General features: G+C 38.1%; 1 protein-coding gene across 3 annotated transcripts in view; it reads right to left on the reverse strand.

Moving 5' to 3' along the window:
- osbpl9 (oxysterol binding protein-like 9) overlaps nucleotides 1-17214 on the reverse strand; it is a 41869-nt gene that overhangs the window by 15217 nt on the left and 9438 nt on the right. The window contains exons 4-9 of one of the 3 annotated variants that reach the window (XM_037535726.1): nucleotides 10133-10209; nucleotides 2248-2343; nucleotides 2070-2117; nucleotides 1639-1668; nucleotides 1502-1552; nucleotides 1076-1114 (exon numbers count right to left, since the gene is read on the reverse strand). In XM_037535726.1, the coding sequence (XP_037391623.1) occupies nucleotides 1076-1114; nucleotides 1502-1552; nucleotides 1639-1668; nucleotides 2070-2117; nucleotides 2248-2343; nucleotides 10133-10209 (341 nt within the window). Of the gene's footprint in view, nucleotides 1-1075; nucleotides 1115-1501; nucleotides 1553-1638; nucleotides 1669-2069; nucleotides 2118-2247; nucleotides 2344-8069; nucleotides 8307-10132; nucleotides 10210-17214 lie in introns of those variants that run through there. The other 2 variants (XM_037535728.1, XM_037535727.1) reach the window with 2 other exon arrangements.

Below are 17214 nucleotides of genomic sequence, written 5' to 3' on the forward strand. Positions count from 1 at the left end.
GACCTATCTTGTTTGACAGTCTTCTTCTTCTTTCGGCTGCTCCCTTTAGGGGTCGCCACAGTTGATCATCTGCCTCCATCTTACCCTATCCATTGCCTCCTCTACTTTCACACCAACCATCTCCATGTCCACCTTCACTACATCCATAAACCTTCTCTGAGGTCTACCTCTTCTCCTTCTACCCGGCAGCTCCATCTCCAACATTCTTTGCCCAATATATCCACTATTCCTCCTCAACACATGTCCAAACCATCTCAACCTGGCCTCTCTGGCTTTATCTCCAAATTGCTCCACCTTCACTGTCCCTCTGATCTGCTCATTTCTAATCTTGTCCAGCCTTGTCACTCCCAATGAAAATGTTTGACAGTAAAAAAAGCAAAAAAGTAGTCTAAAAGTAGTCAATTAATACTGCTTGATCAATCATTTTGGCTGTTATTTAATAATTTCTGCAATTATTTACGACGAAAGGAAGTGTATGTTTTGGTTGGTTTGCAGCAAACACATATAAAGAAAGGAGGAAAAAAACATTTATTGAGTTATGTTGTCTCTCTCCAGGACCAGCAAGCACAGTTAATACCATGATATGTATAACGGTTGATAACAGCCACTAAACAGCCAGTGATAAGCAAATATCCATTAATGTCAGGACGCTATGGTAAGGGGACAACAAAAGCTGTTTAATGTGCATGTTGCACATTAGCTGTCTAATTTCAATAGCTGTTTAATGTACACACATGTTAAGAGCATATGAGAGGAGGTGGAGCTGAAGACTGACTCAGAGAAGAGTGTCTCAAAGATGCTTGCAAATCATTGCCTTTTAGAAAAGAGAAAGCCAAAAAAGTTCCAGAAAATTCCCCTAGATGGAAAAGAGAAATTTTGCTTGAGAAGGAGTGATGAAAATGAGAGCAAGAGAAAGATGGGGCGGGCAGAGCCATTTCCCAGAGTAAAAGGCATGCACTTGTTGTGGATTACTGATTTGGCTTTTCCTGAAGTGAAGAAGAGATTCCAGAGTAAAGAGAAAAAGAGGATCGGTCGAATCAGAACTGTTCCATGGTTGAGGAAAGTCACAACTTACTATCAGTCCGTTTGCGTGTTGCTGTTCATTACTTTGATCCTTAAAATTTTGGAAAGAAAACATGAATTGAGGAATGTGCAACTCAGGTTTGTGAACCAACCCAACCATTTACCAACAAATAGCTCTATGATTCTCTATTAACCTCATTCATTTATAATAAATGGGCTCTGAGAAAGTACTACAATACTAGAAATATTTTATGTGAAAGACTAAGATCCTTGCTCTTAGGTGTATATGAGAAGCACCTCTCCAAAGCCTCAGTAACAAGGCCCTATAAGAATGTTGCAAACTAACCTGATCAAACAGTCAAGTCAACACAGGCAAGTGGAAAAATACTGCTACAGCTACAAAGGATTACGCACCCATTGTTACAATGACAACACTAATACAGTCACAACAAAACTAACATAATAGGCTTTCACTCACCTTGGCAATCTGAAGTAGAACTATACAGTGCTTGATAGACTCTACCATGCTCTGAAAAACAAAAACAACAAACTGTTTTTTTTTTTTGGACACAAAGCGTTCTTAGACATGTTGGAAGCATGTGAGACTATACTTACACACGTTGTTTCTTTCAGGTTCTCGATTTTCTATACAAAAACAAAGGAGGGCAGATGAGAGACTTCTCTAAAATGTTTCAATTAAGCGGCCTCAAGTAATACAAAACAGAACATTAGCTCCCCAAAAAAAAAAGGGAAATGAAAGGTGAAGGTGGAGGAGAAGGTGGAGAGTCCCAGAATAACGAAACTTTGTAATCTACTTTAACTACAGTAGAAAAACTCTTCTGCAATACAAAATACAACACACTTATGACAACATCCCTGAGCTAGTAATTAGCCAACAGCTGAATGCTCACTCATGAGGCACTGAACATACACAAAACTTCAGCTAGCCTTCTGTCACTGCTCTGCAATGGAACATAATCCATGCAGAAAACAACTGCAAGCCTGCAGGGAGATGTTCATAAGACAAGATGGTGATAATGACTTACTCTGCGTGCTTCGTCATCTTTGCAGTCTTTTATCTTTTCATCAAAGAGCTACAGAACAAGGGAGAGGAGACATAAGGAAGGCCAATGTTTGGGTCATGGGAGGGGGGGGGGACTTAAATAAGTAATCACCCAATTTAAAACCAAAGGACTCAAATTTTTAAACCTTGATGAAGCTTACCTTTAACTGGTCAATTAGAATCTGCAGGTATGCATCCGCCTCGGCAAGCTTTTTGTCGAAGTCTTGAACGCTCGGTACGAACGCAGTCTCAGCCTCCTGGAATTGAAAGCGAGAAAAACCGTTTTGAGTTATTGCTCTAGTCGTAAACACCTCCATGCTGTTCTTTCCCTTCAGCCTGTTCTGCTTTCCACTTTCAGGAGGAGACCCGAAGACCAGGCAAGCAGCACTATACCCAGTCTGTTCCCTTTTCCAACCAGGCTAATGAGATTAGCTGAATTACACAGCTAGAATACCACCCAAACAGAAATCAGACAGGGCAGAGAGGCCACATCTGCGACACAGGACTGTAGACCAATTCATGAGGTGACATTTGGATACAAACAATAAATTGGAGCAAGAAAGAATCTTCCCTTTTAAAAATAAAAGGCTCCTAAACACTTGGATGTACAGTTCTATGAAAAACCTTTCAAGTTTATTAACCACAGACAGGTCCAAAGTTTTACTAAACAATTCTGTGACCTAGGAATAACTAAGTCAAAAGTCCACATACTAACTGAATAATAAATCTTCATATGTAATACGGTTTTCAGGAGTTAAAACATCGCTGCATGAAATGTAAATGCATGAAATAAAATGCTTTATATGTGCAAATAAAACACTAAGGCAAAAACACTGTAAATAAGTATCAGACAACACAATGCAAAGATATGCATTTCAGTTGAATGCCTTTTACACATGCTTCGAACCTCGTCCCCAAGAGGATGCATTGGTTGATTGAGAGCGCAGAGTTTTCAAAAGAGAATTCAGTCAAAACTTGGTGAAGACGTGTCTTCTGTGGATCTACTAGTGTCACCATATCTTGATCAGTATAATATTGATTTTGCATTTTAGACCTGAACATTGAGCCAGACCTTTTTGGGGGTGTGTGTGTGTCCAAAAAACTCCCACGAAATACAACCTGATGCCTATATTACTATTTAGACTTTTAGCAGCACAGTAACACCATTCAACACAATTTTAGCACATTATTTTTTCTCTTGACTCAGAAATGCCACTTCTTTCAATTCTAACAAAAACATCTAACAAAATGCAGCTTTAAAGAAACATCAAGTGAAAGGAAACAAAAATTAGTTATTGTATAACTGCTCCAAAAAAACTCACAAAAAGAGTGTACTGTGCTCTACATAATGCAAGAGTCGCTTCACTTTTTTCATGTTAAGTACACAAGAGTTTCTACTGTACAAAATTCTGCACTCATCTGCTGCTAGGAACTAAGTTTACCGTTTAGACCACTAAATTAGTCATTAGACAGAGAATAAAGACAGTAGTTAGCGTTAATGAGTGTATCCATCTTCTCTGATTGTCTACTGTTATTGCTGTCTATTGTCTTGCATTTAATGTATGCATACTTTATTGTATAGCATGACAAAACATTTATTCTCTGTATTTACTGACTTTATTTACTGTCATCAACCACCATTAGCTCATCTGGTGCTGTTCTGTGTTGAACGTACACTCTTAAAAATGAAGATGCCAAAAAACACCAAAAAGTGCCTTTTGCACAATGTCATAAAAGAACCTTAAAACATTTTTGGATGTATGGTTCTTTAAAGAATCATTTTTTGTAAATGAGATGTATGAGCACAAAAAACCGTTTTAAAGAATCTCTACATAATGAGTCTGAGGAGGAACCCTTAAATTGCGAGTAAAACCTAAAAGGTTCTTCACATTCACAAATTTCTTTTTTAAAGCATGGTTCTTTAAGGAGCCAACAGTACATCTTCTATGGGAGTGCTCAAAGAATGCTTCTTGGCTTTTATTTTTAAGAGTGTAGTCTCTGTGTTTTGGAGAAACTTTATTTCCTTCCCCAGGAAAAAATGACAGCAGCAGTTCATATGAATGGCCTTCTGAAAATAGTCGAGACTACTTTCATGACAAAACATTCCAAAAGGGGAATTTACAAGGTATTGCGGCAGATACGTCAGCAGTTTTTGGCTGAAAGGCTGGAAGAAGATGGACACCATGGCCTGTTAACAGGCCTGTAACTGCCCATGAAAGAACAGGTCATACTCTAATGGAATCAAGGCATTTCCAGTAGAAAAAAAGAACGGTCTTTTTAGACCACACTGTCTGTATAAATATGGCTGGCTGGAGTGCTGCATTTAGTTAACAGTGACATTTTAAGTTCAGTTAAGGACAATGTTTGTGCTCTCTTTCCCTTCTGCTTTTTATATAATAGACAGGGTGTTCTGATGGCTATGCTATTGTGCAAGTACATAAACTAACCTAACAAGCCATATACAAAAAATATAGCAAAAAAAATATATATATATATATATATATATATATATATATATATATATATATATATATATATATATATATATATATATATATATATATATATCTTTGTTTCTTTGATGACTTAAGCCAAGTAAAAAAAAACACTTTAATTTTATGTTTATTTTTTTGGTTGTTATTGTTATTCCTCTGGTAAAATACTGTATGTCAAGACTACCTAGCTCAACTACAGAAACTGTTGAATTACTGTATTTTTAAAGATTTTTACCATCACTGAAAAATCATACTTTTATTGTTTAATAACAGGTTTTGTCTGGAACACCTATTGTGAACTTTTTTCTCCCCTTAATTTTTTTTGTCTTATAGTGTGACTTTAGGTACTCTGACAAAGCCAAGGCCAAACCAGAAACAAACTGACATTAAAAATGAATCATAGGCTACCACCCCAACTGGATACATATTTAGCTTAATATTTAGTCCTTGTATGCACACACCAACATATGTCGCACATATGTAGCATATTTAGTCCAGTGAAGCAGCACAGCAGAAATAGAAGCCCATCCATGATAGTCTTCCATGAGCCCCAACACTTTTGTTAGTATTCAAACTACAGAAAACGTGATTGAAAAAGCAGCACAAATTCAGCAGCACAAGTGTGATGCATACCAACAGCCTTTGTATTGCTTTAGAGTTGTTGTTAGCTGACAGACTAACCCTCTGTTAGTAAAACAGTCACTGCACTAGCATAGTTACAAATTGATAGCAATGAATGAGGTACTCCCCGGTGTTGACTTTGCTCTGTGCTGGGGGGCTTGACCAACTTTACGACGACCTCCAGGGCGGGAACTGGTCGAACTGAAATTCATGAAGGGAAGATGAAGAAAAGCCATTGGCAGCTCTCTGCCATTTTACCACACTCTCAATCTGAAAGCAGTTTAGGGGTCAAAGTCTCATGTGCTGCTCAGTCATCAGTAAGAGAGTGAGTCTTCATAGAGATCAAAGGTGCAGCAATGGACCCATAACAGAACATGTGACCAAGTGAGTGAACTTCAAGAGGGTGGCCAGTAGAATATAGCTTTATAAAAACCAGCAGCAATCCCACGCTGGCTTTAATAAAGCTTTAATCTAGGTTCAACATTTCACATTTGTAGCATTGACACAGAGCTACCTCTAGTTCAGATATGCAAGTGAACAGTGTCGACTGCAGGCAGAACACGCACTCCACGATCTCAAGAGAGGAAAGGTGGAGCTGTTTACAAGGTGCGTAGACAAGGGGTACAAGGGTGGTCCCACAGAGAACACACTACTCAACGGCAAACATTCTAGATTTAGGACCCCACCCCTTCCCCCACCCTACTTAGACAAACACACAAGTGAAACTGTTGCAGAGGGAAAGCCTCATCTATCAGATGAGTTTCAGATATCTACACTGGTGCTTTAGCTACAACAACAAAAAATACTTCACTTTACTTCATTATAATCCAGCGGTTTTCAATGCACATTTTCACTTGTCCTTATGAATAAGCATGACATTTTATGACAATCACGTGAAATATGATGAGTCAAACTGCTTATTTTTCAAAGAAGAAAAAAAACAAAAAAAAAACGACATAAATATGTAAAAAAAAAAAAGTAAAGAATTTACAACAAAAAAAAAAAGCTGTCACCACTGCCACCAAGTTAGTGCTTACTGAAGTAATAATTGCTTTATATTCTTAAGATTTATGCAGCATAAGTTTATCTCTGCTATAAATTTTTTTTTAAATAAAATAAATAAATAAAATCAATCAATATTCTTCACAACTGACCCAAAAAGTCCAACACAGTAAGTCTCTGAATGGTAACCAGTCCTAATTGTTTTCTAATCCAAAATTCCAAACTTAACCTGAACTGGAACAAGTAAAATACACAGCATAAAAGCCACGGTGATGTAGCCTAGTAAAAAATGGTCCACTTTCATGAGAAAAAGTCTAGGCTCAGATGAAACTAAGCTCAAAGTTAGTTTGCTAAGTAGAAAATACTGCTTCATAAGGCAGGCCCACTAGGACCCACTAATACAACATATACACATAACACTCAAACTGATGCATACAGTTCTTTTTTATCTTTTTCTACGTGCCATTGTATTTGTTTGCCTTATCCTGTGGTGCCACAAAGCAGCTTGAGTTAGAAGTAACATTATTGTTATTGTCACTGTTCAATAAATAAACAAACAGAAATCATCTTTCAATTTAGTGTGTGAAAGGTAACAGGTTTAACAAAAATACTTTACATAATTCATTACATAACAATCTTTACATAATTCATAAAATGTCTTCAAATAACAGCAGGTCAGTCATGACACTAACTGTAAGATTAACATAAGGACGTGTCATGAATCACATCTGAAGCTCACTATGGATTTGCCATAATCACATTTTGCTCCCAGGGCAAAGACAGAAAGATGTGCTGGCACGTCCATCAGTGACTAACCTTTCAAACACCTGCACTAGTAGGGCTTAAAAGCAGACAGGAAACAGTTTCCGTTCTGACTAAAGAGGCTGAGTCACAGCTGTGCCCAATCACCACAGTGAACACAAAAATCCACCAGAAGTGCATTATACTGTATTAACGCCACTGTGCATTTAGATCAGTCTCTACTCCGCAAGTCAAAACATGAACCATTCTGTTCGGTGGGATTATGATCATATGCTCCTGAAATTGTCGTAAATTTTCATTTTTCATTTCATTTTCATCACTTTCAGAAAACTGTGTGCATCATAAAAAATGAGTGTGAATAAAAATCAATAACAACTATAGAGTAACAAATAGCTGTTTGGATTTTGTGACATTATATCATGAGATGCCACGATACAGCTTTTACTTCTTTGATATCGATACTGAAACCTTGAGTACTGGCTGATACTGATCCAATACTACTACTTTAAAAACTACTTCAATTTAAATTGAGCTATTTTTATTTGAAGCATTTCATTTAAGAAGATCATGTATCGTGTGCTATCAAATACTCTACTAACAATATAACAGTTTGAGTGGGTGGTATTTCAGCCTCTTTTTTTCAATGTAGTTTTTGTTAACTAACTATTCATTTTTCCTTTCCATTTCATGCTTTATTTTTTATTAAAAATTTAATTTTCATAGCCTATAGTACGTCTCACAGAGAGCGAAATCTTAATCTGTCGCAAACACCATCCTTACATTTAGGCATAACAGGGCAAACTATATAGGTGCTTTAGTTTGACTTTGTTTGGTATGTCAACACAGTCACACACACAGACAGTGTGTAAATATGACTAATATGAGTCTGACCCAGCTGAGCAGACTGCAAAACATAGAGCATACACACTCCTCCAAATCCAAATTAAGCAAGATCATACATTGTCACGAACACAGACATTTACACTTGTATCCACTACTAAAACCCCCGTAATTATACGCTCACTCTCCCAAAACACACATATTCATACAGAATAACCCATAAGCACTGCATTAGTAATCTCCAAAAACCCAGAGATACTCACAGGACACTTGCCTCCGCCAAGCCGGGACATCAGACGAGCAATGTCTTCCCTCCACGCCTTGGTCCCGCCCTATTTTACTCTATCTCTCTGTTTTTCCTCTGTTGGCCACCCCTATAACCACTTCCACGAAATGACAGCAGCAGCTCTCAAATACGCTCCCACTAAAGTTCAGTTTTACCGAGTTAAATGCAGCCACACTGTTTCAAGATACTTAGGACAGGAAGTGGCAGACTTCCTCAAATCAAAAAAGAACAAAAAGAAAGAAAGAAAAAAAAGCCTAACGGTGTGCAACAAATATGAACAGCTGCTCTGATTGGATCAGCTGTCTGCTGCAGATGAGAGGCAGCCCAAGTATGCAGAGCTGTGACTGGCTCATTGTGCATTTTAAGGTCATGTGACTGGACAACTGCACAATGCTTGCCAGGCATGCAAGTAGATACATGCATTGGCCAGTCAGAGTTATTCACTCAGAGGGCAGGGGCAGAGGAGAAGAGGAAAGGGAGAGGGAGGGGGAGAGAGAGGGACAGAGAGATGAACGCTAGTTAAGAGACTGAAAGAAAAGGAAAAGAGAAAATTACATTTTAAAAAAAAGAGAAAGAATATTGAAGAGAGAAAACAGAAAGCAAGAACAAGCAGAAAAAAGAAATGGCAGAAGAGTGTGAGTATGCGCATGCCTCAGAAAGAAGAAAGTGGGAATATAGAGTAAGTGTTCAAGAGAGCGTGAGAGTGAAGATAAATAATAAAAGGAAAAAGAGAAAGAAGAGTGAAAAAAGAGAAAGAAAAAAGAAGAAAGATTTGAGAGACAGAAAAGAAAATAGAATGAGAAAGAGACAATAATATTGCTACTTGAACACAACACAGACAGCACAGCTGTAGTGGAAAAAATCATTTCCAGTGTCGAAATCATTTGCCACAGGTTAAGAAAGAACTGAGCAAGAAAAGAGGGAAACTGAAAACTGTGTTGAGGTAAATGGGCCGAGGCTCTCTCTGTGTCCAGCTGTCCTGGTTTCACCGATTCCCCTCAGGCTGGTCACACACACTGACTGACCTGTCTATTACACAGCCCTTGAACTCAGGCTCAACCTCTAACACTTTGCTCTACTTACTCTTAACACTGTGAGGCTGAATACAAAGCCAGAGAAAAACACTTTTTTATTTTACTTGCAAGCCTAGTAGATACACGAGCCTGTGAACACCATGCTCAATGCCAAGAGTCAGTGAGACACTTTATACCAAAGCTCCCCAGCAATAGCCTGTGGAACACTGGAATTGCTCTTTTTGGAGCGATTAAGCGTCATCCAATACTGAGCTGAGATGATCCATAACTAATCATCCAACACCAGTACCCCACCTAACTAATGCTCTTATGGCTGAAAGCAACCAACATCTAGCGTAAAACCTTCCGAAGAGCCTTACTGTAGCAAAAGGGGGTCAAATACCCTTGATTACAGAATAACTGTTGAAAGAGCAGCTGCCTCCAACTTCTGCACATACAGAGCCAGTTTCTCAGAACCACACAAACTCTAAACTTAAACTAAAAATAATTTATCACTGATGTTCTAGTTTAGCCCAAAACTATGTTTTTAATCCACATCTGTGCAGATGCCCTCTAAAGCCAGTTTCAAAGACCCAGATCAAGGTTCTGCCTAGGCTTAAAGTAATTTCACCACTGGCATTGCAATTTAGTTACTAGAGATAACCAAGGTCCATAAAACCAGGCCATAGTGTTAAACTGCATACTAACGGTGTTTCAACATCCAATGCTTGAATGTTTAGTACTTGTGTATGCCCAGTCTGGGTGTTGGAAACCAGCACACAACGTCTGAAAAAGGCATTTATGACAGCATGTTGAACATAGTCTTCAAACTGTTGCTAACCACTTACACTGAAGATCCTACATACAAGAACATGCAATGAAGCAGTTTCGAATTTGACTGATCATCCATTTTTTTTCTCTTTTTTCTTATTTGGGTTTAATTAATGACTGCTCGTTCCTCCAACAGGAAGCTCCAGGAATGCGGAACATGAAGCTGTTCTGTTCCACAAGAGCTGGAAGTTCTTACCCGTAGCTGAAGGGCGTGGCGCAGAATCGTTCCCTCTAAGGCGTGAATCCACTTCTCTCGCTCATCAGCATCTCGGGCTGCCGGGGCAAACATCCAAAAGCACAGCCCATTAGCAACAGCAGCAAAACACTCACGGCAGAAGAGGGAGGAAGGGAGGAAGGGAGGAAGAGGTAGAGTGAGCGAGACAGCAATGAACAGAGTGAGTGAGAGAGTGAGAAGAAGAAAAAAGAAAAAAAAAAGCACACACACCAGCACAAGGGACAGCAGTGAATGGTCCTGAGAGGGCCAAAGCTTAATATAGCAATAAAGATGAAAGTGAGGACTAAAGGTTCTGCTGTGGTCTGACTGCTCTCAAAAACTAAAGCTGAGACAGGGTTATGGACATCACACATACACTCACGAGCATAAAACCACATCCACCCTCAAATACAAACGTTAGACTTCACATAAATGTGGACAACAAACACCAGTTCTTAACCACACACAGCCAGCAAAACACCTCTTCAGTGAAAGAGAGAAGTGCCGTTTAGTCTTCTCAGCTGAAACAAGAACATAGCTTTTTTAAAAAAAAAAAAAAAAGGTTTGAATGTCATGAAGATGGCACAGCACTCCAAAACTTGTTTGTGATGAAACACATCCAAATAGACAGGTTTAGTCACAAGTTAACATTTTGTTTTATTATTACTATGTCCCTAGAGGTGAGAACATGATAGACTATCAAAAGGACTAAAATGCATTAGTAATACTAGACACCATATGTTAGTGTTTTGAAATAAAAACTTAAAGCCTTTAATGACTATTGATGTGTTAGAACTGAATAATTAATTGAATAATTATACACGACACAAAGAAAAAAAAAAAAACTACCAAAAAAAAAAAAAAAAAAAAAACAAACACACGCACACACACACACACACACACACACACACACACACACACACACACACACACACACACACACACACACACACACACACACACACACACACACACACAAATAAAACAAACAAAGAAACAATACATCCAAAGACTTTGGAAAAAGAGATGTTGCCTTACTACTTCTGGGAGTGTGCGGAGCAAAAAAACTCCACTGAAACAGTGTACTTTCATTTGTAATGAATAATTTTAGGGATGCACTTGTTTTAGAGAATACGTCAGAGGCCATCCTATCCTTAATTTAATTTCCAGTCAAAATGGCAATTAGTTTAGTCACTGTTCAGAAAAACAGCAGAAACGTATTACAAACATAAGAGAAAAGGACTCAAAAGCCTCCAACAGCAAGTATAACAACCTTTGAGTATTTATTTGTTCCCTTTTCACTTTAGTGCATCCTACTGCCACTTTAACTTTTCCATCCTTCAAATCTTAAAAGCAACCAGTTCCAGCTGTGCCATCCTAACAAAAGCCATTCCCAAAGGAATCACTGACATTTTGTTCCCCTGCAAAGAGACACTGAGACATTTATACTTGTAGTTTGGTTCTCTTGGTCTGGACCAAAGCAGAAAATCATACACGGTTGTATTTCTGTTGTGGACATGCATATAAATATGTAAACATATTTAGCATCAAACCAAAAGATGTAAACAAATGTCATACGAGTAAAAGGTCACAACTGATTCAGCAGATTTTATGATGTACAATAACTGTGATAATGTCCACCACCATTAAAGCACCAAATACATACAATTTATTTGTGCAGTCAAATGTGTATATCAAGTATATTATAAAGACTTCAAATGTGCCATAGCCTCCTCTTAAAACTGTAACAATACATTCTATCACAGTTTCTGAACTCATGAGATGACCAAACACATGCCAGTGTCAAAACTGAATTAGAAACTCGTTTTTTCCCCATGTACCAAAGAAGTCATGCAGAGACAAGGGTTCGTTCTATATTTGGTCTGTATAGTCTTATAGTGTTCAGAGCAAACCAAGACCGACCTACTCAGGGAGTCTGTGTCCACTTATTTATTGAGGCCCAGAGCTCACATGGCAGCATTCTTACTTTCTCTAACAAGCCACACTAACAGAGCAATCATACCAGGGCTCTTTTCAATCAAACCAAACCTGCCCAGTCTGAATGCACCCTAATGTTCACACCAGCAACTACTCAAACAAACCTTAGATGCCTCATACATTTCCTTCACATCTGCATCTAAAATGTCTAAATAAAGACAGATATAATTCACTTACATAAAGAAGGGCATTCAAAACAATAATTAAATGATAAAATGAGCGAGACACAATAGACCAACTGTTACCATCAAATAAAAAGTACCTTAAAAAAAGCTCCGCTCTTGCTTCAGATCTGCAAAAATCCACAGATGTTTGTCTATTGCTCCACTGTGAGTAGATAACTTAACGTTATGAGTCTAATAGAATATGCAGTTGTTGAAAAACTGGTAAAGAAAACAGAATTTTGAAAAACTCCATTAAAACAGTGATGTGGAGTAAGGTTTTATGGACTGATGAGTCTAGTTTTGTGACTGGGATTACCCGGATTGTGAAAAGTAGAACTTTGGAGATGTTTACTGTAGAAATGTACTGCTCTGTAATGTGTTTAGTGTCGTATTATATGTCATTGTTTTTGGTACTGTGTGTGCCTGTACTGTGACTGTATTTAGAACATTCTTCTGTCTATTCTTGTTAATCCCTAAATGGTCATGTCTGTCACACCTGTCACTTGTCATGTTTAGGCCAAGACTAATCTTGACATCAATCCTGTGAAAAAAACTGCATCAGCCCAGTGTCTTACAGGCTAGCGAGGTGTCTGGTACCTGCACACAAATGAATAAACTTCACGTCTCCAGACATACGGCTGGTCCCCTGGTAATAGCCGAAATAGCTTAAATCTAAACTGCTGCTTAAACTGGGAATTAAATAAATCAAAATGTACTGTAGAAATGTGTGACAAAAGTACATAATTCTTAAAGATATTTTGACAGTACACAATATGTATCATAATATTCTGATACACAGATACAATGCAATAGTAATGATGCACTCCAGGTAGTACTCATTACATTGAAACATGCAGTTAGTCAGTGACTATGTCCACCGACTACATCCGAATATCCATAATACACTGTAAAAAAAAGCATATCACAAAAACACATTTTAGCACAATAATGATACAATATAGTCATATTTTCCACCTCTAGACTTTTTGCATACACTCTCAGAAAAAAAAAGGTACAACACCGTCACTGGGCCAGTAACCCTCTTGTCACTGCGGCAGTACCCTCAGGGGGATGTCTACCTTTAGCCAGGGAACATAACTGTACCAGAATCCATTGAAATTATATTTTCTAAACTGTACTGACTCCACAGACCCCACCTCACCTCCAGGCTTTTTATTTTAATGTTCTGTTTTAAAACATTTGGTTATGAAAAGGTACAAATATCTACTTTTCCACTAAGAAAAACTCATGTAAGGTACACCACTGGACCTTAAAACCACTGATGTACCTTTGAGGGTATGGAAATATATACCTTTTAATTCAGTGCCAAATATTAGAAATGTGAAACAGTGGACAACTCAATGATGAATGGGGTAAATGTCAGCAAAAACAGCACAAAGCTTTTAACAGTATTAACCACATGCATAGCGCACACACTTTCAGCTTCACAAGAATCAATTCACATCCACTGCTTTACAGTTCTTTTGCAGTAATGCAGAATTTACAGTCTGTCTTTTAAAGCTCTACTAGCAGGCTGAACAGTGGGGCGCTGCAACTGACTATGGTACAAAATACTGAACACCTGCCTAACAGAACGAAAAAACAAAATGATTAGCCCAAGTCACATGACCCTCAGGAGGATCTAAAGACAAAGCTCAGTGGTTTGAAGGAAAGTTAACACATGTTCTGCTCTTTAAAATACAGCTCCAAGGGTACTTCATGCCTGATATCCCATCTCTATGCAACCTGCTAAAAGTAAATGTCCTAGATCTGTGTGGCATTTACAGTCCAAATCAAACATGGCCCATCCCTTCACTAACCGGCACACCAAGCACCAAGCTTGAGGTCATACGGGCGGATTCTCCACTACACTGTGTATGAAACTGTGACACTGAATAACACTGTGCTAAATTCATGCTAAATCAATAATTACAGCATCGGTTAGCAGGCTGAATGCTAATGAAATCTGAGCAGCAGCATTAGGCTTCATATGGAAAATCTGACAACAGTAGATCAATACAGATACATAATAACTAGAGGAAAATTCCAGACAAAATTACAAAGAATACACACAACCTGTATAAAGTACAGAATGGACAAATATGAGTTGTATAATTACTTCTTTGGGAGGGGTCTCTCCTCTTTCATAAACACAAAATGGATAGGTAATGGTGTGGCTCTGTGCTCAACGAGGGTACTGTGCACACTGTCCTTCTAATGATAATGACTACTGAATGGAAGGAAAGAGGAAAGCTAAAGCCACTCTCATTGGCTCTTGCCCTGTTTTTTATGCTAAGATTACACAACGTTTTACATTTTGATCATTTCAAAGATAAAAATGTTACAATATTAAAGCATGAATACTATTCTAAACTATATTTAAATTGGTAATTTACTATGTTATGATATATATGATACTGCGCTCCTGCACTGTACTTCATTAAAGCAAACAGATCTGCTGTGTGTCCTGTCAACAAGGAGTTGGAGCGGATTGGACATGTGGTGGTATTCTGATATGTATTACACTTACATACATGTTTAACATTTATCTAACTCAGGGGTGCACAACTCCTGTACCCAGCACAGTTTGGAGGTTCCCCTACTTAAATACACTCACTAAACCTGTCAATTAACAGATAAATTAAATCAGGTGCGTCTTAGTAGGTAAATCACCAAACTGTGTTGGACACTGGCCCTCTAGATCCAGAGTTGTGCACCCCTGATCTAACATCTCATGCCTCATCCTTGTTCTTTTAGCTTCATTAGCCACGTGGAAAGCTGTGAAGTTTGTTGCATTCTGAGGCGAGGTGAGGCAAATTGAGGTGGTGATACTTGACACAAACTATTTGATTTATTTTTATATTTTTTCATGTATTAATAATAAATGTTCTATCAAAAACACCATTATTAACAAATTTTATGATGAATTTAAGATCAACTGGTGATTTTGAACAACGAATACCACCCAGTCTTTTGCGAATTTCCTTGCTGTGGGACTAATAAAGGATTATCTTCTCTTTTAGTGTTGCACTATTTTACACACAATGTATGACAAAAATTACGTCCTGATATGGGAATTATGCACCAATCCTTGCAGCCAAGAATGTTCAAGTACATATCTGCTGATGCTCACACATGAGACACTATAACCTAATATAGGGATAGCCAATGAGATCAGAGTCATTGGTAGTGGCAAAAGTTTAATAAAAAAAATAAAATAAAAAAATTATATATATAAATAAATCATGGCTCTGGACATATGTTTAGCATCTTTATATAGCATTTCAAACTGATTGTATTTAATTGTACTTTTTAATTTGTACTCTGAAACGGCTGAATGTTTAGGTGATGCTGGACTAAGTGCTAAGTTGCCTGCATTTTATTCTTTTTAATGTGTGTGTATCACCCTAGAAATATGTTACATTTCTTTGTAATGGTAACTCAGGCTAGAAGACCTAAAGGTGGGGTCAGCAATTCTGGAGAAAGACTGTTGATGTGAGTCCAACAAAACAAATACACCCCTGCCTTCATTGGACACATCTATTTCAGAAGCTAAACCCCTCAAATTCATGGACATACACTGCCAAGGCGAATGACACTAGCTAGTAAAGCTTTTTTTTTTGTTAGATCTTTGTCAATGCTTTTATGGCCACAAATGTTGTATGGACAAATACTATACATCACATTAAATTTGGGATTAGCAATTACTAACATTAGTAAACAAGACAAAACAATACCAACCTATTGGTTCTGTGAATTATTATTATTATGGCACCATTTAAGTTGGAAAGGGACAATTCGAATAAGAAGTGGGTGAACAGGGAGCCAACTTCATCCTCAAACTCTGGGAAGCCTCTCTCCACTGCTGAAATGGCTCATCACCCTCACCTGATCTAAGAACTTCAATCTCAATCAGATCTGACAAAATGTGTATTGGATTAACTATAATGCTTATTGCACCTATAAATATCTGAAAAACACTCAGAAAAAAAAGCACTAAACTGTCACTTGCCTTCTGTATCTTTAGCTAGCGAACATACTTGTACTAGAATCCATTTTGATTATATTTTTTGACACATAACGCATTTTGTCTGAAGATGTACTATTATGTGCCTTTTCCCCAGGCAAAACCTATTTAAGGTACACAGCTGGACCTTAAAACCACTGATGTACCTTTTAAGGTACATTTATATAGTTTGTGTCTTGAGGAATGACAAATGTACCTGCACAGTATTTTTTGACAGTGTATGGTTCTCTTCCCATCTTTACTGTTATATTATTTCCGCTTTTAAAATTGGATGTCAAATCAAATCAAATAAAATTTATTTGTATAGTGCTTTGTATAGCGGATGTTGTCACAAAGCAGCTTTACAGAATTTCGGAAAAGACAAACTTTTAACAGGATTGTAAGAATGTACAAAAGCCCCCCTATGTACTACTATTTATCATCCAGTAAGCTTGTAGAGAGAGCAGGCTGAAGCCCAGCAAACTGCCCACCATCAGGCTGGAAGGCTTTCTGTTCCCAGAGAGCTGAAGCTAAAGCAGCTAATGAGAGAGCGTATGTGTGCGTAAGTGAGAGGAAAAAGAGCGAACGAGAGGCCAGCAGAGCTCATGCAGGCATCCTTTGTCTGCAGCCAACTTTGCCCTGGTGCATTTGAGCTCCCACAGCACTTACAAAATAGGCCAAAATCAGGCAGCAGGCAGGCTGGGAACACACTCCGTCCTCTGCACCACTGCTGCTCTGTGGCTTCCGCCCATTCATCCCTCTATCTGTCTGTGTCACTTGCAGTTTTTCATACTGAGAGTGACAGTCTCACTGTCGGACACCCAACAAAGTAAGCATCTTTAAAATAACAGCGCTTCTTGTTTTATCTCTAGCTGTCGCATCTATGACATATGTTT

Source organism: Pygocentrus nattereri, chromosome 28, assembly GCF_015220715.1.
Source record: "Pygocentrus nattereri isolate fPygNat1 chromosome 28, fPygNat1.pri, whole genome shotgun sequence".
NCBI classification, from domain to species: Eukaryota; Metazoa; Chordata; class Actinopteri; order Characiformes; family Serrasalmidae; genus Pygocentrus; species Pygocentrus nattereri.